At 41.6% G+C, this 22,781-nt stretch overlaps 2 protein-coding genes across 5 annotated transcripts in view; one reads left to right on the top strand and one right to left on the bottom strand.

Annotated features, from left to right (window-relative positions):
• Positions 1–1,291: 1,291 nt before the first annotated feature.
• Positions 1,292–10,844, bottom strand: ankrd33aa (ankyrin repeat domain 33Aa). 2 transcript variants are annotated; one of them, XM_026368022.1, is made up of 5 exons: positions 10,772–10,844; positions 4,555–4,874; positions 4,307–4,436; positions 4,082–4,222; positions 1,292–3,246 (listed from the first exon to the last, which is right to left on the bottom strand). In XM_026368022.1, exons 2-5 carry the CDS (start codon positions 4,810–4,812, stop codon positions 2,423–2,425), a joined length of 1,353 nt encoding a protein of 450 aa, XP_026223807.1. In that variant the 5' UTR covers positions 4,813–4,874; positions 10,772–10,844; the 3' UTR covers positions 1,292–2,422. The 2 variants fall into 2 exon arrangements, with proteins under 2 accessions (XP_026223807.1, XP_026223806.1); XM_026368021.1 differs by lacking the exon at positions 10,772–10,844 and adding an exon at positions 6,120–6,230.
• Positions 10,845–10,897: 53 nt separating this feature from the next.
• Positions 10,898–22,781, top strand: part of arhgef25a (Rho guanine nucleotide exchange factor (GEF) 25a) — a 38,783-nt gene continuing 26,899 nt past the window's right edge. For 2 of the 3 annotated variants that reach the window (XM_026368018.1, XM_026368017.1), the window contains exons 1-2: positions 10,898–11,128; positions 11,964–12,093. In XM_026368018.1, the coding sequence (XP_026223803.1) occupies positions 11,036–11,128; positions 11,964–12,093 (223 nt within the window). In that variant the 5' untranslated portion in view covers positions 10,898–11,035. Of the gene's footprint in view, positions 11,129–11,963; positions 12,094–19,733; positions 20,256–22,781 lie in introns of those variants that run through there. The other variant, XM_026368019.1, reaches the window with a different exon arrangement.

The following is a 22,781-nucleotide window of genomic DNA, read 5'->3' as shown; positions in this document are numbered from 1 at the left end:
CCCTTCTTGTTCTCAGGCTCTGTAATCTCTCTGTTTTTGGCTTATGGCTGCAGACACAGCTGGAAGCTCTCACATCAGCTGTCATGCAGCAAGGGGAGAGCAAATTGTTTTTCTCTTTTGAATTCTGTGCTTATTTTTCTTTTCTACTAATCCGTGTGATTAAAAGAGCCAAATGGCCCTATTCCCTTAAGGTTTCCTCAAAGGCCCCTGTTTGTTGGACAATCTACTGGAGTAGAGAAATGTTTTACCTCAACAGATAGTTTTTCATAATGTGGGTCTTTTAAAAGAAAAGTCTTGATAACCAGAGGATTAGTTTTACCTCACTTGCAATACTATCAGATACCTATGGACAGCAGGGCCCATCGCCCGAAAAGCCAAAATGTCATGTTTACTATTATCATATGCATGCTTCACTATGTGATTACGTCATTATCAGAGGTCACGAACTGTAAAACCTTCTCCAGTCTGTGTTACACCTATATGCTTAAAATATCCATGGTTAAAATATAACATTCACTGAGCTCTAGAGAGTTTCTTCTTCAGACCAAGTTCCTCTCTGTAAAGAGGAAGTGAGCCCCTGCACGCTGAAAACATAACGTGACTGTGTTTCACTCTTATTAAATGATTTGTTAACACTTGGACCTTTAAATGTTAACGTGAAATAAATAAACGAAGCACACCTCGTGGTAGCCATTTTATTTGTATGTTTCTACTAATAAAAGCTAAATGTTACGTAATGATAGCTCAGATTGGATTTAAAGATTACAGACAAGGTTTCAAAAGCCGTCCCGTGACACTCAAAGTGTATAAAAGGCTCTGTTAAGTAGCTCAAAGTAACTTTAATGTGAAAGTATAATTAAGGTGATGTGCAAGAAAGACGCACAGTCACATGCGCTCCAGTTAAGTTAGTGTAAAATGTACTCACAATATAAAATACTGTGAGCAGTGTTGGTTGGTTAATTTTAAAGTCTTCTGTCTAAACAAACTATGGTTCTTCATGTCCTTTAGAACAAAAACACACTCTTGCAAAAGTAAGTTAATTTATTTCAACCTTACATACAAATGCACACTTGCATCCGTCTCACTCTTTAGAAAGACATGAGCTTCACTTTACAATTAACCCCAGAAATATTCTACTATTTTGTAAGAACAGAATCTATTTGCATTGTTCTTTAAATAACTGAAATAATAACTTTAATATATATAGTAATACTACACATTGCAGTTACAAGTGTATGAGTTATTATGATTATTATTGTATGAGTTATATTATTTTAGTAATTACCGGGTTGATCTATAAACAAAAAGTAACTGAACTTGAATTTGATTTTTTCATTTTGTTATTATATGTACAACTTATATGCCATACCTCTTTTATTAATAAAGGATTTCCTGAGTAACATTGTGTACAAATATGACACAAATATATATGTGCATAGGCAATGCAAAAGATAAGAGTTCTGCTAAAAACATATTGCTAGCAGCAGTTCTGGCCAAGTAAAAGCACATCAAACACAGTACACGAAGCACAGAAACACTGAGGACTTGTGTACCAGTGAGCACAATCAAACAATGACCAATATGACTCTGTTGCGTTTTTCTGTACATTCACTGCATCATTCACATGCCACAGCCGAAGACTGGGAGATTAACATTTAGTCAAAAGACATGATATTGCATAATCTATAGTGAAGACTGGATAGGATTTAAGAAGTTTAAAAAGCAAAACTTAAAATGGTGAGTTCATCTGTCAAATTTTAAAAATAAAAACGTCTAATGACGACACCAGACCAGAGAACATCCTTTACTTTCGTATCAATTCATATTGTGATCAGCAAATCAATGTGTGTTGGTTGGATCCTCTGACGCCTCCATCGATGATGATTTCTCTAACAATAATTCAGTTTTATTGGGGGTGGAACCTTACAATAGCTGGGTGTCTGTGCAGCTTCAGTGTTTGGCTTGAAAAAGCAACCTTAATACCGTGGACCTTTCATCAAAGGGTGCAGAGGAACAAGGATGTTTTCTCTCTTTTCCCTCTGTTTAAAATCTCACTCTCACTCATTTGTACTATTAAGTTCACACGCTGAAGGCCTTTGCTGTCATACACACGTATACTGTCTTGCATAAATACCATGACGGCACCCTACGTCAAAATCCTCAATGATATACAGCTTGGGAAAACCCTCACAAATAATCACAGCTTTCAAATTAAAATGACAACACTCCGGGTGTTTGCAATTAGTGTAACTTGAAATAAGAACAACCATAACCTTCTGCTTTCCAGATAAGCTGGATCATACAGCATATGCATCATATTCAAGTGTGTTCGTTCAAAGCCAAATCTCACTTCCAAATTCATTTCACAGTTCTCTTTTCTGTCTTTGCTGTGATCACATGCTCATCACTGACACATGACAAATCATTTTGAACTTGATGAATGTTTGGAATCTTTAGATTTTTTGGCTTGCTCCTTCTCCTTCTCCTGATTTTTCCTCTCTCTCTTTTTCTCCGCTTTGGCTTCCTTGTATTTCCAGACAGGAGGCTCCAGATAGCCCTTCTGCCTTTTCTTCTTTTTCTCTTTCTTTGGAGTGGGATCTGACGATTTCGTCACTTCTATCTTAGGAATACAGCCTGAGGGGAAGATGCTGTTTCTGTGTGCCATGCTGCGGGGAATGAAACTTCTCATGCCACCTGTTGTCATGCTTTCCCTGCGCGCTGAGTCCTGACAACAGGAGGTCAGAGATACAGAGGTGCCTGAGACAACGGTGGGAGAAGCAGAGGTGACGGAGCCATTGCTGTGGGAAACTGTGCTCTCCTCCAACTCCTTGCTGCTGTGCTTTTCAAGCAGTTCAGGAACAGCGAATCGCCGCTTGCCAATCACTGGGGGGCTGGTGGGACAAAGTGGATGACATCCAGTAACTATAAGTGGGCTGTGGATGCTTGTGGTTATCCGCACCATATGGTCCAGAACCCCATTGTCTTGGGGATCGTGAGGGAAGTTGAAAGTAAGGCTTTCTTTTAAGCACTGCCTCAGCTTCTGACCTGCTGTTTTAGTTGCCATGGCCTTTGCGACCAGATGCTTCAGCTCAGGCCACTCAGGAATGTAACTTTCACAGAACTGCTCAGCAACAGGATAAGCCTGCAGGCGGCGTAGTCTGAGCAGAGTCTCAAACCTTCCTGTCCTAAGGACCCAATCCTTTAGACCTCTCCCTTGGACCAGATCGACTGCATTTATATCAGCACCTACATATGACAAGTGGAGAAAAAACACAAGTGCAAACAAGTTAATAACCACGAGATGCTGATGAATAAAGGAAAATTATTTGCTCATTAAAACCTGTAAAATAACCCCACACTGCAACGTGATCACTTTAGCATAAATCATTGAAAAAGAGATGTGTGTAACATGAAAAGGCCAGAAATAAATCAAGCAGTGTTACAGCAAGAATTGTAAAGTATGATACAGATGGTTTATATAGTTCAAGCTAGAGTCCTACAGATTTGTTCTGTTGCTACTAGTTCAAAAACAAAAAAGCAAAACAGTTTAATTCATCTCTGGGTGAAAACAGTCGTTGTGTCCACTTCAAAAACCTATAAAATTCATCAAGGCTTTAAAACAAATCCTAGAACACTATACATACATTTAAATTCCATGTGTGTGCTTGTAAACAGAACTAGATCATGGATTAATGCTGCCAGTGTGTCTCTGACATAACTGAACTTTTAATAGAACATGTGTGGATTTTTTATAGCACTGCGCTAAATATGTCCCTGCACAGGTTATAAAGGACTAATCCCTGCAGTCCAGAGGACAGTCAGATTAGTTCACAGATCAGATGTCCTGGATTACCCCGTATATCACATGTATATAACGTTAGAGATTTTTGTATCTCTTTTCCTAGATACTTTTATGAGTATTGTGCAGTAGATGCCATCTTTGTATCCTAACTAAAAATTTTGTATTCTCCTTAATCAGCTGAGATGTACCATGGGTGAGTTTTTCCACAAGGGTAAGATCCAGGTAGTTACACTTGCGGATGGAGTCTATGTAGAAACAGTCACAAGTTAATAAACTTACCATGCATTAGCAGGGCAGACATACACTCTTCCCTTCCCTGCAGACCTGCCTTGATAAGGGCTGTGAAGCCACGGGGATCCTTGACCTCAGTGTCCACGCCGGAGTAGTAGTTAAGGATATAGTTCAGAATGGTGATGAATCCTGGATTGAAAATAAAAGAAAGCATGTTAATAGAGCAGGACTACTTGTTGTGCTTTGTGCTGTACAGCGTGTCTTCACACACACCTGCCTGGGCAGCAATCATGAGGGCAGTATTGCCATCATTGTCTTGATGGTTGATGTCTATAAACGGACATTTGTGCAGCATGGCGACAATATCCACATAACCTTGGCCCACAGCCACCATGAGACCGTTCTGACAGGGGACATAGAAGAAATCCAAGATCAAACTCTGAAGTTTCCTGTATATTTGGCTACTGTATACATTTGTTGATGCCATTGTGTATTAAAAAGCAAAAGCAGTTCCTTCTGACCTTGCTGTTGATGTCCAGCTCCATGGCCTCTTCTTTAGTGACCCCTCTCTCAAGTATCTGACACAGGGATGTGGCGTCATTCCGAGCACAGGCCTCATACAGTGTTTTAGCAGGATCCAAAAACTTGTCATCCTCGTCATAGTTGGGAAACACTGAGTCCTCAGAAAACAAACTCCCTTCTTCAGAATCACCGAGGAGGATGTCAGAGTCCTCCGATGGGCCCTCACCCAGGTTGGGGTCATCATTTGCAGCAGCCATTGGACCCCCCTCTCTGCCTGGGATCACAACTGTGTGTCAGGTCTTTTGTGCAGCACCCATATCTTGGATAGAAACACATTAGAGTAAGTGTAACTTATCATGGACACAAGTTTTCATTATTTAGACATTTCTAGTCTGTGATTTACTTTTTGTGTGACAGACACATGAATTCAGACCCTAGCCCTGACCAAGAGGGGTGTGAAGTAAAAGGCACGACTTCTCAGAAAAGGCCATATGCAGTGTTTGGACTGATTTGCATAACACCATCAAACTTTACACATCATACATATCAAATTGTTAATCTGGTTTAGAAATGTGTAGAGTTTCTACTCCTCAAAAGAATCATCTTACTTTGCTCCAAGTATGATTGCAAAACTAACACTAGCAGCTTTTACATTTAGCAAGTTATATAGATCTGTTGACCTGAAAAGGCCTTGTCTATAAGCCATGACACTTAAAGAGGATGAGAAGCTTCACTTGTCTTCTGCCCTCCTGTCAGAGTGCCTGATCCGTAAGTCTGCGATTTACAAGCTAGGTCAGCTGTCTGTATAACGTGTTTTTTTGCCAATGTTTGTTCACTGCCTATTCTAATTATAGAATAGAGAAGAGTGTGTTATGAAGACTTATTATGACCCTCAAAATAAATAATGAACTAATAATTTAACACCTGAAGAGCATCTACAGGATATCCAAGTATAAACACCCACAATCAAATAACAGGTACAGTAATATTCAAGAAACATGCTACATCTGCAGAAGATCAGTCTGTGAAAGTAATGTGAATGAATGCGTAGTAGTAGGAGTGTAGCGGGGTGAGAAAGGCCATATGGTGCTGGAAGCAATGGGAGGCCAGTGACAGCATGTGTCACAGTGTCTTAACCGTGTCACACTGCTCTGCAGTACGAGCAGACGGAGGAATCCATTGGTTTACAATTTGTGGTTGTATGTGGTCAAATTGGCAAATTGTACAAAAACATTCATGCATGACTGAGTTCACGTGACGCGATTTCTCACGACTCACACTTAGATACTTAATTATTTAGAATGGTTTAATGAGCTTTAGATGATAGTGACAAGAAATACAATCGCTTAAATATGTGGCTGTTAGTGATGAATTAAAAGTGAAAAAATACATCACTTAACAATGTGTCACAATGAAGGATGAATATCTTTTACTTTTACTATTGTGACCCACACTTTCTGCCGAGCAACACCTTACAGTCTGCTTCTTCCTCTGAAACCTACACATGAGCTGTTTAGTTGCCTCTCTAAACGGACTGAATCAGAACGAACAGTGCAAGTCTCACCCTAAAACAGTCCAGCCGTGGGGAGGTCCTCTTCTCTCTTCTTGCTTATCAAACTTGCTCTTGGTGGTTAAACCATCCTGTTTGACTTGCACTCTTCCTGCTGGCTCCTGGTAATTAATTTAAAGTTTCCCAAACTGACTCCAGCTCCAGCCTTCTCCCTCCCTCCATCTCTCCTACTGGCCAGTTAGGTTGCCTCATCAGTCTGCAATCCGACCAGGTCCCAACATAGACTCCGCTGTCATAAGTCAGGCAACATGCTCTCACCCTCTCATCCTGATTACAGAAGATTTAAGGATTAAGAGAAAGAAATAGAGAGCAGCCAACCTAGCTCTTCTTACAATCTGTTGAGTTAGTTGGCTCTCTAGTTCTCATCTCTCTCTCCTCTCTCTGCAGCTCTCTCAGGATCTGTCCATCCACAGCTCTCTGTGGCCCGTCTGTTGTGTCAGAGCAAAACTCTCCAGTTGTCCACATAAGTGCTGTGTCTGATGCATGTAAGCTACGGCTTCTGCTGCTGAGGAACCCCCTCATAATAATAAATAAATATAATATAATGTTTTCAGTGTGTAGTTTTGGTTTGTGATAGGAGAAAGCACCTTGAGTCTGTTTTCCCAAGGAAATCCATTTGCGGGGACGACAAACTAACCCTGCTGCTGCTCTAAGCCAGGTGCTCTTGGTAGTAATTATCCCCATGACAGGACCGACTTGGATGAACATGCTCGAACACCACTATGCAAACACAAACATTTATAGTTGTACAGCCCTGCAAGTTCTCGAGAGTTTGGAGAAAACAACAGATGAGCAGGTTTACGTTATGATGGGACATTTGATCCTGTAAAACATGCATATTTTATGTTTCATTGCTCACATTTTGAGCAAAGGTTAATTGAATTTTCTTGCCAACCTGGTGACTCCTGTAGTCAGGTGAGAAAGTTTGTGTCAGCACCAGTGCCCCAAATATGAAAAGTAATCTTGTTTTCTAATTATCGGAAAGCTGGTTGACTTTTAAGTAGTTTCACTTGGTTTAAATCCACAGTTTGAGCTGTAATCACAACTTTATTTATAGAAATGGGAACTCAGTCATGTGGGCTCAAAGATGCATGTAAACAGATTAGCCCTCACGCTGACTCGGAGAGGGGCCAATCAGTCATTTCGTGCATGTAACCTCTATTTTACAATACCGCCTCTGTGTTAGAAGGATGTAGACTGCCCCCCTCTGATAAAATTGGGAAACACAGCTATTGGTCTTGAAGCTTGTTTATGTAGTGGTGTTGAACATGATATTCACACAGCTACTGTTTAAAATAGCAGGAGCATTAATACTCACTCTGGGTGCAGCTTCTGCCTACATTGTCTCTAAACCTATAACAAGCCACTTCTCTTTTTATATATTCTGCATTAAGTTGTTTGTGAGAATTGATTTGATATCAGATGTCTATCATCATTCAAAAGCACCTGAATGCTGAATCACAGTTTCTGATTTGCTCTAAGTGCACAGACGCGTAGCTGACAGCAGCCAGCTGATGTTGAAACACCTCCAGCAACATAATCCACCTGAATCCCATCAAATGCTTCATCCAATTCCTTATCAGAAGCTGCCTCTATAGCTGGGAACCATCAAATCAGACCTGTATCATCACACTAACCCGACCCATTAGTCAAAAGGTGCTTTGTTTACATAGCAGCAATGGCCTAGACTGGGTTATCACTTATTACAGAAATGAAACACAGGAAGAAGAAAAAAGGGCAATGTTTAGAAACAAAATGATTTGTAGCTTAAGAGACCAAAACAGAAATAAAGTACAGATAGGTAATAATACAGAGGAAAGGGAAGTCTGTTTGGCACAACAGGGTGGGGTAGTGCATTGTGTACTGTACTGTTGGATGTTTTCCCTCTGACAGAATGATCTATGATTGGACCAGATGAGGGCAGCAGAACACACACAGCAAACTTTAACATCGCTTTGGTCTCAAGTCGCAATGCTCTATAGCCGCAGTGAACTTTCAACCCATCTTACAAACGATGGTGAATGTGTATGTGCGAGAACATTTTGTTCTCCTGATGTGCTCACACTTTCCTTTTAGGGTCACAGTTATTTTCCTCCTGTTCTGCAAATTCCTCACAGAGTCATTCACTCATCATCACTCATCATCTGCCAAAAGGAGTCCCACTCCTGTCCAGACATCACAGACCACAGCAGAGGCCAGTGGCAGAGCAAAAGAAACTTTGAGAGAGGCTTGAGAAGCAATCAGCTAAGTTTAGCCAGCTTAGAGACAGACATGTGCTCTGCTAATATTAGATAACTGGCAGTCTATCCAGAACTTGTATCCAGCTCTTTGCTCAGACTCTGTGATTCTGCTATATTCCCATCTATACTGGGCTAAAAGACAGACTTCCCCTTCTGCTGGTAGCCTTCAGAAATCAGGTGAATAAAAGGAAGCAGCGAGGAAACAGAGCTAAGCTTGTTATGCACCGTCAGCGGGACGGGGGAAAATTATTAGAAAGGGAAGTGGAAGTTTGTGGTGTTTGAGCTTAAGTGTGGGTCAGTGGTGCATGAATAAGACATACTACACATCAAGGAAGTCATTTACAGCCAAAATAAGTTTACAGTCAGTTTCCTAGAAATTTGCTGATGGCTGTGTTCGGATCAGAGCAGGTCAAGGACAGAAGGGCAAAAGGACAGAAGAGCAGAAGTATGAAAATGTGATCGGCCCGTGTATTGTTTCACTCTGTGTTCCTGAAAAGGCGCTAAAACATGCGATTTAACACTAAGAGAAGAACTAAGCGGTTATAAGTCCCTTTGCTGATTGTTGCTGTTTGTGTGTTTCCTGCAAATTTTGATAATTTCACTGAGTGAAAAACTTTTCTGGATCCACAAGTGACGCTTTGAAACCAGATTATTACTGCGGCTCTGTGATGTTTTACATGCTTCCATGTCCTATATTTTCAATTCTATTCCCTTGTATTCTTCATCGCATCTGCACATTGATAAAATAATTGTTTCTGTGGTGGGATTTCAATGTTTTGCTACTGTAGTTAGCTTTTCTGTCAAATATTAAAAATGTTCCTCAGTTAAAGAAAATTATTTTACATCATACTAAACTAGTGTGTTTTATAATTTCTGTGTTTCTCATAGGGTGTATAATTCAATAAATTGCCCAAAGACTTTCCACAAAAGTAATAAAGTTGCACAAAAAAATGACACTGTGAAGATAGAATAAAGGCACACAGTGTTTCTAGGTAAATAAAATACAAACACTGTCACAGTCCACTGATTTGCTGCAGACATACTTGTTTTGTTTGTATGTTTCTAGCTTGGTGCCAAAGCCGCGTTCAATCTCTGTACAAATGTAATTTTCATCAAAGATGATGGCGGATCCATCCTCCCCTTACCAAAACAGGACATATCTAACCAGGTATATCTTAAAGATATACATGATAAGTAATGTTACGGAAAGAAAAAACACTTATTTCAGGTTTAACAGGCAAACTGCCTTGAGATTGGGCCAATTTAATTATTAAAATAATAATTGTGAATAATTGAGTTGTTTGCATGGAATAACATAAAGTCAAATTTCAGAGTTTATTATGTGAATACCCTGGGCCACTGTACTTTTAAATATTTAAATAAATTCATCTTAAGATCTCAATTACATTGTACATGTGCATAGTTTTAGCTCTTTTATGCCAATTTATCATTAGTATTTATTAAATTCATTTATTAAAGTTAATGTTGTTATGGTGGTCCCTCCTCCATTTTCCTGCATAGGGACAGGTGAAATAATATACACTAGTGCCACAATGCATTCATAGCCTTATCTTGCTTGCGATGCCTGTCACCGGCCTGTACACAAAAAACACGTTACTCTTTCTACATTGTTAATGAAGACATAAATATGATGCGACCCTAGCTCATGAAAGCTAAACTAAACCAAAACGTCCCACACAACCATAGAATGCACCCTGGATCAATCTGTCATTCAGCTATTTTGCACGCCGTCTAACTTTTTGTGACAAATAGTGTTTCCAGTAGCCACGAACAAACAATGCTGGCGCAATTAATCACTTCTTCTGCTGTCACAGAAGTTGTCTAACATGTGTGAGCAATTGGTGACAGTCTCTTAAATAGTTGAGCTTAATGGGCTGTGTGTCCATACCTTATTTGGGGCTGCCCTGCTGCTCAAGAGTTCACACTGGGTAAAGATGAAGTGAGAGCGTAGGGTTGCAGGGAAGTTCAAAACAGACCAGAAGAGATACAGAAACGATTTTGACAGCTAGCCATTGGGAAAGGTCTAGGTGTTGAGGACGAGGAAGGAGACAAAGAGGAGAAGGAATGATGGAAGGAGGAGAGATTTTTGGGAGGAGGGTGATGATCCTTTAAAGCCAATGAAGACCAAGAAAGGAGGATTTCAGAGAGAATGAAGTCCTGAGGTCACAGCTCACTTTGTCTGCTCTCAGTAGGACGTACAGGAAAAGACCCAAGTCACAGAGAAATACTTCCACACAGGCAAACCCCCTCAATTAAAAGGATGGCAAAGAAGAGGACAGATGACTCTGCCTGTTGAGGCCCAAGACAACCTTTTCTCTGTGTTTTCAGGAAAAGCTCATATTGACAAGACAAGGTGGATATTTTTACTGGACTAAGCCAACTCACCTGTGTTTACTGGGGGAGGCTCCTGTCCCAGCACACATTTCCAGGTCCAGAGAGGAACATACCTCCCTCTTCCACGATCACTTAACAGTGTGTGAGGTTTCCTGCGTGTCCAGAGTTGTGTTGCCTCAGTGTGAACTGAGGCATAGAGCGCTGTGAGACAAGACCTGAAGGAGCAGAAAACAAGAGGAAAGGAGAGACGAGACAGAAATTGTGCAGTTGGATAAAAATAATTTGAGGAAGAGTTTTTATTTTGCACTGGGGAGAATGAAGGCTTTACAGAAGAATCAGGGACGCGCTGATCAGATGCTGGGAGCCATGGCTGAAGTTCCACCCGTGGCTATCCCCGGTCAACAGTGGGTGAGTTGTAAATCTGTGTTTGTGTATGTATGTACCAATTCAAACCAAGAGACACACACAGGATAACTATACAGAGCCTGTGGAGCATGATAGCCAGCGTATGTCTGTCTTGCATATAACAAATCATGTTTATTTTATGTCACTGATCATGAAATGGTCAAATTAGACAAGCAGAGAAACAGAAAGTCTCTGTTCAGTGCTTTGGAAAAATCCTGGATGTTTCCAAAAACCAGGAAGCAGAGTTGTAGTGAATAAATCATCTGACCATAAACAAAGGTCTAACGCCTCATTGCCATCCTGCAAATTCATTTTCCATCTCCCCCTGCTCCTTGGCTTAATCCTTCTCTTCTCATGTCTTCCCTTCTTATACACATGTACATTGAAAAACCCTGGTGCCATTGAGAAAGAAAGAAAAGGTTTCATCAACAGGTGCATCAACAAATTTATGTCATTTCATTTCACTCATGTATTTCATTTCATACTAAACATTTTATTGGACCACAGGGTGCAGGTTGTGGCACATCTGGATAAGTCTCCTTGCCTTAATTAACCTGTACATCGGTGCTGCTGGTTTTAAATGCAGATCGAAACTGCTGCCTGATTTGTAGTTTTTATCCAAGCTCTGTGGCAAAAGCTGGACCTCAGTTATTTCCATTGCATTCTTGTTCAATGTGTAATGGAGGAAAAGATGAAACGATGCAGAGAATTGTGGAAAAAAGCAGCCGCTGGTATAATGTTTTGTGGTTGTGTGACCGTAAGTACTGTGTACAATCTTACCATTACTTCCTCCTCGAGAGCAGGGCCCCACCACTGACAAAGGCATGTCTGTGTGTAGTTCTCAGAGGGGGGTGAGGCGGACCTCCCATCAAGCGAGGAGGAAAAGGGGCCAGTGCAGGGCCTGTGGGAGACAGCGGGGCTAGAGTGGGACCAGCAGGCCACCACTACAGAACGGAGAGAAAGAACAGGTAAGACCTGAAAGAGCTGCACTGAATGTGACGGCCCATTTAGTGACCAGCTACCACAGTAGCTCTCAACAAGTCACAGAGAGGCACTGACACATCTCAGATTTCTGCACAGTGACAGCTAAAACAGCACGCCCAGCCACTGGTATTTATAAACCCCCCCTGGCTATAATCTACATTGGTTTTGACACATATGTACAGTGAAATGTGACATGTGAGCTACTGCTCGGACATTTAGTTTCAGCTCAGCTTAGGCTTGCATGTAAACCAAATGTGAACCAACACAGACCCTGTCTTCCACATCTGATGATGGTCATTATGCAGTAATAACTTTAGGGGATGGGAGTCACCTGAATTTCTGTGCTTTACTCTTTTTGACCTCCACCCTCTGTGTCCTCAATTTGGACTGATAGCAGTAAATTACTTTACAGTAATGTACCATACATAAGTACGTGAGAGAGAAAGAGTTCTTGTGTGTATACGTATAAACAAGCAACACTTTCCAGATGATGCAAAAAAAAAAAAAAAAAAGGCTGCCTTTGCCTTCTGCTCCATTGCTGTTGGTTGCACTTATTTGGATTTTGCTGTGAAAGGGTTGCATGTGTTGCTACTTTTCTTGAGTGGAATAGAACAAAAGGGGCTTTGTAGCTGGATCTGGGTTTGGGTTAGAAGGAGAGCGTGTGTATGTATGGGGGGTTTTGATGGTGTGTGGCATGTTGCTGGACCACTAACTGTTGTGTGGAACGGTACACGGTGTACAGAAGGGGTGTAAGTGAGCCAGAGGAAGCTGTCAGTGATGCTTATCTGTAATGGTCTTACCCGGATGGGGTGTGCTGCTGAGGTTAATGCTCCCAAATATTATTTTAGCTCACAGCTATGGAAATGCAAGTTAAAAAGAAGAATTACTCAGAATCGCGTGGAAGGACGATGAGTGAGAGAGAGATTGTTCCAGTCCCGGTCCCAGACAAACTCCTCTGCTCAATTGTTTTTGCAAAACCCAATTTCCTCCGAATAGGAAATTGATAAAAAAAAACACAAAGCAGGAAAACATCCGAACCACAACAACAACAACAGCCACAGAACGGTTCCCGGTGATAAGTCCTTTCACCTGCTGTCACATTGTTTAATCTAAATATTTGAGTTCATATAAAGTAGCTTTTGCTAATGAAATAATTGACTTTTTACAGTTTTTTACACTTTTTAACAGTTTAGTAGATATTAATATTATAGTATTATATTAATATTAGTCATTAATAGTTAATAATTAATAATTGCAATCATAATTTCTTTTCTTACTGCAAATTAATTAGCATGCTATGTAAACACAAAGCCTACATAAAACATTTAGTAAGGTGGACATAGCGAAGACAAGACGTGCTGTTATTACACATAGTAAATGTTTTTATTTAACTGCTTTAACTTGCTTTTTTCTTTTTGCTTGTAATACATTTCCTTACACACTGGCCATGTAATTATATGATGATGATGATGATTGTTAATATTATTAACATAATGGATGTTATTAAAAGACACTTTAAAACATGTGAAGCAGAAGATGTGTGTGTGTGTGTGATTATACTGTATTTTTGCATGGCAGAGGTCATAGCCGTTGTTTCCATCTCTTGCTGTGTTGGTGGAAGAGAGGGGGAAAGAGAAGAGGCCCCTGCTTTCTTTAAATACATGGTTCATAGGGCCATTAAAGCCATCTGTTAAATGTTAGAAACAAAATCCCTGCTAGTGGCTTCCCAGGAATCACAGGACAGTGCCAACCTCCACAGATTCAGATCCTTTCTTCCAGTTCTTCTCGCTTGTTTTGCTCTTTTCCCTGAATCTTTGTACAGTTTGATCACTGCTCCTTTACGTCCCGTCGCTCTTCTGCCTCCTTTTTGCAGCTGATTATATTATTATTATAGTATTACACACTGTTTGTGTGTCCATGTGCAAAATAAATAGGTGCAGGCTGCATTTGACTTTGAATGTGTTCAACTTAAAACACCTGCTGATTATTAGTGTAGACACAGTCATACCACTGAAGTGCAACTTCTAAAGGAAACATAAAACTGTGTTAGAAGTAATAATGAACGTTTGTGAGAACATTCCTTGGATTTTTATAATTTTGTGCTCATAAAATTCTAAAATAATTATTAATTTCAAATATAAATACTACGGACCAAACAAGAACCAGATGAGGACTCACTGGAGTGCAAATACAATGCTTTTTAACAATATTTTTAAATCTAGTTATGAGGTACACTACGCAGAAATTGCATGCCTTTGCCCATATTGGGTTTTGTGAGAAGCTGGAAGCCTGTGCCATCCAAGGAAAAAGTGCTGATCCCTGAGAATCCTGTGACTGAACTGTGTGTGTGACCTTAAATGGGCAAAGATCAACTTGAAGTTGCATTGTGTTATGAGCACCGGCGATTATTTCACATAGTATATCACGATTCTACTACTGCCATGTCAAGGAGGTGTGCTCCGTCAGATGATCTTTTGTCTGTGAAGGCTTATAAATAGATAGACATGACCACGTTGTTACGCAGTTGTCTTAAATATTTAAATAGTTCTACCACGTACTATCTGTGTTGCCGTGTGATAGATGGATTCATATTTACTTATCTGTTTTACAAAGTACCCAGTTTTTTTAGATGTTTATGCAAATAGTTCTTAATAGATTAGACTCATTTGAAAATGACTCTTGTTAATTTGTGGTCATTATGAAGACTTCTAACCACACAGTTAGTTGAGTAGTGGGAAAAGGTCGTAAACACCACATATGAGATAGATAAAAGTTGAAATAAAGTTGTACACATTCACACATCCAGCTGTAGTGAAGCAATATTGTCATGTGTTGACCACTGACCACCTGGTAAATTTAAGTTCAGTATTCACCGTCTCTACGCTCTGGTTTCGTCTGAAAACTGCTGCTCGTTACACCTCAAAAGTGTGAGTGTAGTTCAAATCAGTGCAGTTGGGAACCGCACAGCCAACAATGAGCTGAGGGGAGCTAAAATTTCAGGTCACAATTCTATGAAGGTAATTCTCCATCACTTGATCTACTGCAGGTTTATTGTTTGATGGTGTTGTTTGATAAATTGTCGAGACAAATGATTAGGTTCAACATCTTTTGAGTGTGTGTTTTCCTTCATTGTATTTTCGCTCATATTGTAGAAATACATGTTGCGTTATAGAGAAATGGGTCAAGTCAGTACTGGCTGGAAGGCACGAGCTAGATCACCCAGACCCCTCTCAGATCACTGCTTCACAACAACCGACATTTAGACCATACACTGACCTGGAAGGAAGAGGCAGACAGAAGCACAAACATGCAGGCATACAAAGTCATATTTGTATGTGCTGCCCCAAACATACACTTTCATTATAATGTAGAATAAGACACTCTAGCTGGACAGCCTCTTCCACCATAAAAACTCCTCCCTTTGACAGTAAAACTGCTGCTGTCAGTAATTGTTTAACAACTACACACTGTCAGCAGCCTGTTTCTTTCTGCTGCTTCTTCAGAGAGATAAAGAGATGATGGGAGGCAATAGGTCAGGTACCAGAGAAAACTCTGATAGTCACCAACTTAAGTAATATTGTTGAGATTTATTTGGAAAAGAAGACGTGTCAAAGATTGTAAATGTTCAAATCTGTCTCAGCATGTGTGCGTGTAATTGTCATTGGGTACATGACTATAGTGGATGTTGTTTTGAGGAACAGGTCTTCATGGGTGGTGCACATCCCCACTGTGTAGTGCACAGCTGCAGTGAGACATACTGTGTGGTACTAATAGTGACACAAACACACACACACACACACACACACACACACACACACACACACACACACACACACACACACACACACACACACACGCACATCTATCTCCCTGGAGCATGTCATGTCAGCAGTCAGCAGTGTAGTTTGGTCTAATTGGACACAAAAACAGCAGCTCGCTGCAGACTGGCCGGACAGGAGGGAACAGGACAGGATAGTTACTCCAGGATGGGAGTTCAGCCAAAAAAACCAAAACCTCCCCCTCACACCGGCTTGTCCAGAATGCCAGTTTGCCTTAATTGGCGCTCAGCTTAGAGCTGAAGGGTTGAAAAGAGAGAAATAGAGGAACTAAGGGAGAAAAAGCAAAGAGGAAGGATGAAGAAAAATGAAATTTAAGTGAGCATATTTTGGCACAGTTTCAACAGGCTGATGGGTTGAGGAGAGGCTAATGTCAGTTGGGGGTGGAGGAACACACTGCGAATAAGCAGCTGCATATCTGCTAAACTGAGACTTGCTGTAGCTATTAGTATGCATGCTTATGACATACGAATTCTGTGTATTTGCTAGTTATTTCTCTAGTTTAAATGCACACATTATACTGCACAGTGAATGAATTTACTCCAACTGGATGTAAAATAATACCCCTGAAAAGAACATGAGTAAAGTGTGCGCTTGTGTGTAAGCTATGATTCCTCTCTGAACATGTTTCCTCAATGTGACTGTCTTGCATTTTCCCTGTTTGGCCGCCTAGTTCAGATAAAAAACACTCATCTATCTGGATTAAACACGTTAATCTGCAGACAACCCATCCAGGTCACTTTCTCCATATCTGTACAAGCATACGTGTGCAGATGAATCATCTCTGGTGTGCGTGTGTCTCATGTGGGAGACAGAGACGGAAGGAATGAGAGAGAGAGATAAAAGGAGAGAGATGAATGGGTGTTAATGTGGGCCTCACCTCTCCTCCCCTGCTCCTCCTTTTCCAACCAGGGGAGGAGAATTATTTTTTTTCCACATTTCGGATAACATTCAGTGCTTTGTGGTCCTCGGCCAGTTTCTGTGTTTATTTATTCTGAGGTTTTATTTGATACTGTAGGTACTGAATGTCAAAGCTGATGCAAAGAAATAACAGTCACAGTCACAACAATTATCCTTCACATAGCAACTAAATCTTGGCATATGGCTATTCTGTGTATTATGATATAACACATCTTACAAACATTTGTGCCAGAAAATGTGAATGTCTAAAAGTAGAAAACGTCTTTCATGTTTGCTTTGAAGCAGCACTGCTGATTAAGCCAACCAATACATGAATTAACCTTATGCAACAAGTTCAAATGCCCCCTACTGGGCAGCTTGTAGAAGTACAACCTGACTCTGACTCTCCTAACATAAGAGCACATGGAGATTCCCCGGCATTCACTTCATGAATTTTGAATGCATCACAAGAGTAATGTATTCTTTGTTATTCCTCCACTGTGTAGTCAGGGTTTGTGTGTAATGACTGTACAGGCACTATTCGCTCCATTTGCCATGCTTTGCCCCAGGATTATTGTCTTGGTGTCTTTGTCTTGTCTTGTTTCTTTAGAGCCTTCTGTTTTGCTGTCAAAGCCATTGTTTCTCAACCTGCTTTGAATTGTGCTGCTACGCTCAGATTGTGTTTTGCAGACATATCAGCATCAGACAAGTGGAGACATTCAGCAGCACTGTTCAATATTCCTCTGGTGAATTGCCCCTTCAATCATAGCCGCTTAAAGCATCCATTATGAGCAAAGAAATAGAAGGAGAGAACAGATGAAGGTAGGCTGGGAGGGGAAGTGCAGCGTGTATCTGAATTTGTAGCAAATCATTGTCCTGTCTCAATTTAAGGAAAGGTAATACATCTATCAGTGTGAGGTTTCTCTCTAGTGCAGAACTTTGTATGTCCTGTATATGTGTGAGTGGGGAAAGAGTGATGATGAAAGAGCAGAGTCTAATGTAAATGTGTGTGAGAGAGAGAAAGAGAGAGTGTGTGTGTGTCTGTGTGCTAATGGGTGAGGCAGCCCGGCTTTTCTGTTTGCTCTGACTGGCTCCTGTAAACAGCAGAAACATCCTGACAACAGTCTGCCACCACGCTGTCACCGTGCAGCGATGGATGCTGGAGAGACAGCCCTGCTCGCCGTTGAAGCACTTCACAGTGCACCTCAGGGAAGTGTGTGTGCCCGTGTGCATGTGCGCCAACGCCAGACGACACTTAGCCGTCTCTCGTTTCCGCTGATGTCCCCAAAGAGCAACCCGAGTGGGTGCTGTGACGCTTCTCGTCTTAGTTGAGGGAATCAGGTGGTGATTTCCACACAGTCGTGCTGTAGCCTGCGTGACGTGCTGCAAAAGTTAGATGAGATCAGACACTGAGTCCTGAGCTCAGCAGCATCATACAAAATATTGTTTGCGGGTCAGGAAATAATTGGTTGTGTCTGGTAATAGCATTTTCACCAACCTCTTTCATTTCCCTTTCTGTCCTGGTTATATCTTGAGTGGTAATCTTGGGTAATCCTGCTTTTCTCACTGATATTTCAACAGACTCCGATTTCATCTCTGAGGAAGGCTGATGAGTCACTATCTTGTGGTGATTATGTTTAATGTAAAACACACATCTAAATATGGTTTGCCTGTTGTCCGTTGCAATTACGCAACCTCTGCAGCTTCCAGGTTCATCAAATTGATTTGCACGAGAAAGCGAAACAAACAACAAAATCCATAATGATGATGATGTAACACTTTATGCAGATGGGTTTATTTTATGTTTGCTCGCTGGGCTCCAGTGCTGTTTTTTCACCTCGAGACACAGAACTCAGGGAAGATGAATACATTAAACAGATGTCCATGTAAGCAGGGTGTGATAAGCTGAACACTCATTCAGTCACAGATCCACATCCGCTGTGGCACAGTTGGAACCCAAAAACAATGACAGTCGTTTGTTGTAGAGTTTGATTAGACATTAGAGCAATTCAGTGATATGACAGGTGCTGAATACCTGCGTCCATGACATAACATAACCTTGATTTTTCCTGGGATTAATCAAAAAAGAAATTTATCACAATCAAAATATGAAATGAAATATACTGTCAAACGGCTCTATGAAGTAGCATGGTGAAGAAAAAATGTCTTTACAATGACAGTTGCACTGTATTTGTGCACAAAATGTGAAAACATTCACACACACACACATACACACAGCAAGAATGCCAACATTATGAAATCTGAGAAGGCCCACTCGCCCCATGGAAAAACAGAGAAGGACCACTCACTATGCTGCCCCACAGTTCAGAAATGAACATAGAAGTACATTCTGAGCTGTTATATTGGGAAGATACTTTCACACATGCTTCAGAAACTCTATCAGACTTACGGCTTGTGGTGACGTGGTGCTCGCCTTACTGGAAAGTGCATGACACCTTTAACCCAACATGGCCTGTCCTCAGTAAGATGCATCATTGCAAACGTGCGTGTTGCTATTTTCAGTGCGAGCTCTGAATGGGCAGGGGAGAGTGGTGGCCCAGCGTGTCTCGGAGTTGGATATCTAAGAGCCCCTGTTAGTGTTACCCATGCGCACAAAATGAGACTCGGCCATGTAGAAAAGAGGATAAGGGACAGGACGTGGGACAGCAGACGAGAAGGGGAGGCTGGAGGGAGGAGAGAAAACAGCTGAGAGGAGGGAGGAGAGAGTGGAGAGAAACAGGAAGAGAGAAAATTAGGGGAGTGGGAACCTTATCCTGGAATAGCCAGCAACTAGAGCTGCAGACTCCACCCTTGTCACCCCTCCCCTTACTCTCTCTCTCTCTCTCTCTCACTATCTCTCCCACTTGCTCTCTCTCTCTCTCTCTCCCCGAAGCAGTCTCCCAGTCTGTCATTTGACCAGGCAGTTCACAGAGGCGAGAGCTCAGCAGAAAAAGAAAACAGAGGAAAAAAGCGGAGCAGGGAGAAGGGAGCATATTCAGCACAATGATAACGTTGCTGGAAGGTTTTCTTCACTGTTTCTCACAAGCTGAAAAATCCTGTGAGTGTGGATTTTCTTCTCGGCTGCTGCTTTTGTGGACTCCTTCGGTTCTTCTCGATTGTGGGCTTTAACTCTGTTTGCAGTCAACTGAGGAGGAGGAGGAGGAGGATCAACACCTTTTTGGGGGATTTTACGCTTAGAGGGGTGAACCTCTACTTGTGTGAGGGGGAGAGAAGGAGTCAGGAGACAGAGTGGGAGAAAGAGAGAGTGCCGGGCCATGCCCCCCTCTGCTCATGGTTCAACAGCATGAAAGGGGGCCACCATCACCATCGCCACCACCGAGGCTGTGGCTGCCAACACTTGTTCCGTAAAGTCCTGGCCAAGTGTGGCTGCTGCTATGCCCGAGTCAGAGGTCAGTGTCACACACACACACACACACACACAAACACACACCAACACAGACAAAATGTGGAGTCTCATCAGGTTTGTCATCGTCGCCCTGCGTTGGCGGAGATTTTGGGTGACAATTACATTTCTTTGCCGTTGGGTTGGTTGCGAAAAGTGAGTCTGTTGTGTTTTTTTATAGTATCTTGTCTGTGTTGGTCTGTTACTCCTCTCCTCTCCTCTCCTCTCCTCTCCTCTCTACTTAATACCTTGCCCATCTTCTCCTCAACATTTCCTTAGATGTCCGCCCACCTTCCCCTTATCTCTCCTTCCATTCCTATGAGCTTATGCTAATGGTTTAAGTGAAAGGCTCAATCCTTTACCCCTCTCTCTCCGCCTCTAGCTAAAGCAACAGATGTGTGTCACATACACATTTGAGCAAGTGGATAAAAAAAAAAAAGTCCTTCCTACACATGACTACACCGTGAGGAACATGCATCACAAATTCTTTTCCATTCGACATAGAAAGAAATTAAAAAAGAACGTGTGTGTGTGTGTGTGGAGCGGGTTTGCAAAGTGACTGTCCTCATCACGATGAGTGTGTGTCAGCTGTGTATGTGCAACACGTGGCTGGATAAAACACTGAGCCACTCTGAAACATTCCTTTACCTCGAAACTGTGAGAGCTGAACAACACAGCAGTAATCCTCCACCTCTCGCGTGCGTCTCTCCCTCCACCTCTCCTGTTTGTTTTAATGAAGTGCAGCAGGAACGGCGGTGGTCCTTTGGAATAGTGCTGTTGAGTAAAAGCAGCGGGTGGTATGATATGTGATAACACAGAGGATGGCGAGAACACACAGTCGTCCGCAGACGCTGCTGGTTGTTTAAGAGTTTATACAAAACTCACTGTAATGTCAAGAAGAGACAGAGCAGGAAAACAACCCACATCAAGCCTCTGTTAATTGTTGTGTGTCTTTTTTTTTCTTCTCAGCTGTCAGTTGCCTCTCTCTTCATCCTGTCACTGTGTGCAGACACAAGACCTCTGTCGCCGTGGTTAAAACAGCAACGATGATTAAAAACACTGTATGAGTTCACACTGTGGTGCCAAGCTGTGTGCTTGTTCCCTTTTACAAGCCTACATCAAAGGCATAAACAGTGGGACTACCCGCTGAGGCTCTGCACTGTACATGGGGGGGGCCTCATGAAGTAGGCTTTCATATTATTGGCCAGCATTGTTGGATGCATACCTCAGATTCCTTCAGTTTAATCTCTTATGTAATGGATATTCTCCTTTTCCATCGCCTGGAGCTCCCCGCTGCACCTCTACCATGTTATCATTGCAAATACATGCACACTTAGATCATAATATGTAAACACGTGAGGGATTTAAAGGCCGAAACATTTTAGGCTATTAAAAGAAATCTCAAACACACTTTAAGATCATTACTCTGCAGTTCATTAAACAGCTTTTAGCTTATCAGGAGGCTGTTTTTATTCCAACATGACAAGTTGAGATCATTTTTTATATTTTACAGTTAGAGAAAAACCTCTTGAGCTCACTTTACATCGGAGCAGCAGAAAGATGAGCGCACCAAGATGTCTGGAGACACCACATTATAAAACGACTTTAATCTCTTCAAGTAACTTTATTGATGTGAAGCTGTGTGGCCTATAAAACCTTTTTCACAGAGCATGTAAAGCATGCATTTCTCAACTGCTACCACTGGTTTGCCCCTACTGTGTTGGGGAGCTCATATGCAGTCTACTCTTCAATCATCTCATGTAAAGTAGTTTCTATAATTAACAACATGTTGGGGGGGGGAAAGGGTCGGCTGTGGTGGAATTTTTAATAGCACTCCCTCTTTCTCTCCTTCTTATCTCTTCTCTTTACAGCCGTGTCTCTTCTCTAACATTTTATCTGCTACGTTTGACTTTTCCCATTCGCTGCGTCTTTCGTTCTATGTCTGGCTCAGGACCACGCTCCTTCTGTTGGGCTGTTTACAGGAAAAACAAACAATGCAGGCCTGACTTCATAAGCCGAGGTTCTCAGCACCTCTGCTGGTCACAATACAGCGTTCTTGCAGGTCAAAGACGTTGCACGATGAAATACTGTCTCTTTATCTGTGGAGGAGGTTTTAATGAAACACTACCTGGATTCTCTGCTCTGAGCTGAGATAATCATGAGAGTGAGAGCTGCCAGCTTTCTGCTGTGACACCGATATGAGCATCAAACAAAGAATTTCCTCGTTATTGTCATCTTGTTGCAGTTACAAGCTGTTCTCTGTTGTGTTGGACCAAACTGTTTACGATGCCACTACACCATTCATTGATTCTAAAAAAGCACTCCACTGACACAAGAGGAAATTACAGTGTACCACATGAATCAGTCCCTACTTAGGCATAATAGCACTTCTGTGCTGGATGATGTCACATCGTACAGTATGTCATTATGTCACACCGAATGTGTACTTCATTCACACGTTCTCCCACATTTAAATGTAGCTTTCAGTGACTAGACTGCAAGTACTTTTAGCAGTTGTCGCTCAGACTAAATG

Source organism: Anabas testudineus, chromosome 7 (genome assembly GCF_900324465.2).
Source record: "Anabas testudineus chromosome 7, fAnaTes1.2, whole genome shotgun sequence".
Lineage (NCBI taxonomy): Eukaryota > Metazoa > Chordata > Actinopteri > Anabantiformes > Anabantidae > Anabas > Anabas testudineus.
The sequence above is the reverse complement of the archived record's forward strand: the minus strand, read 5'-3'. Positions and strand labels throughout refer to the sequence as shown.

Bases quoted from the DNA above. Each gene is read 5' to 3' on its own strand.
- ankrd33aa (XM_026368022.1), bottom strand. From the start codon at position 4,812: ATGGCTGCTGCAAATGATGACCCCAACCTGGGTGAGGGCCCATCGGAG. The intron at 4,223-4,306 runs GTGTGTGTGAAG...TTTTCAATCCAG, and splicing joins CATGATTGCTGCCCAGGCAG to GATTCATCACCATTCTGAAC. The intron at 3,247-4,081 runs GTAAGTTTATTA...TGTCATATGTAG, and splicing joins GTCTGCCCTGCTAATGCATG to GTGCTGATATAAATGCAGTC.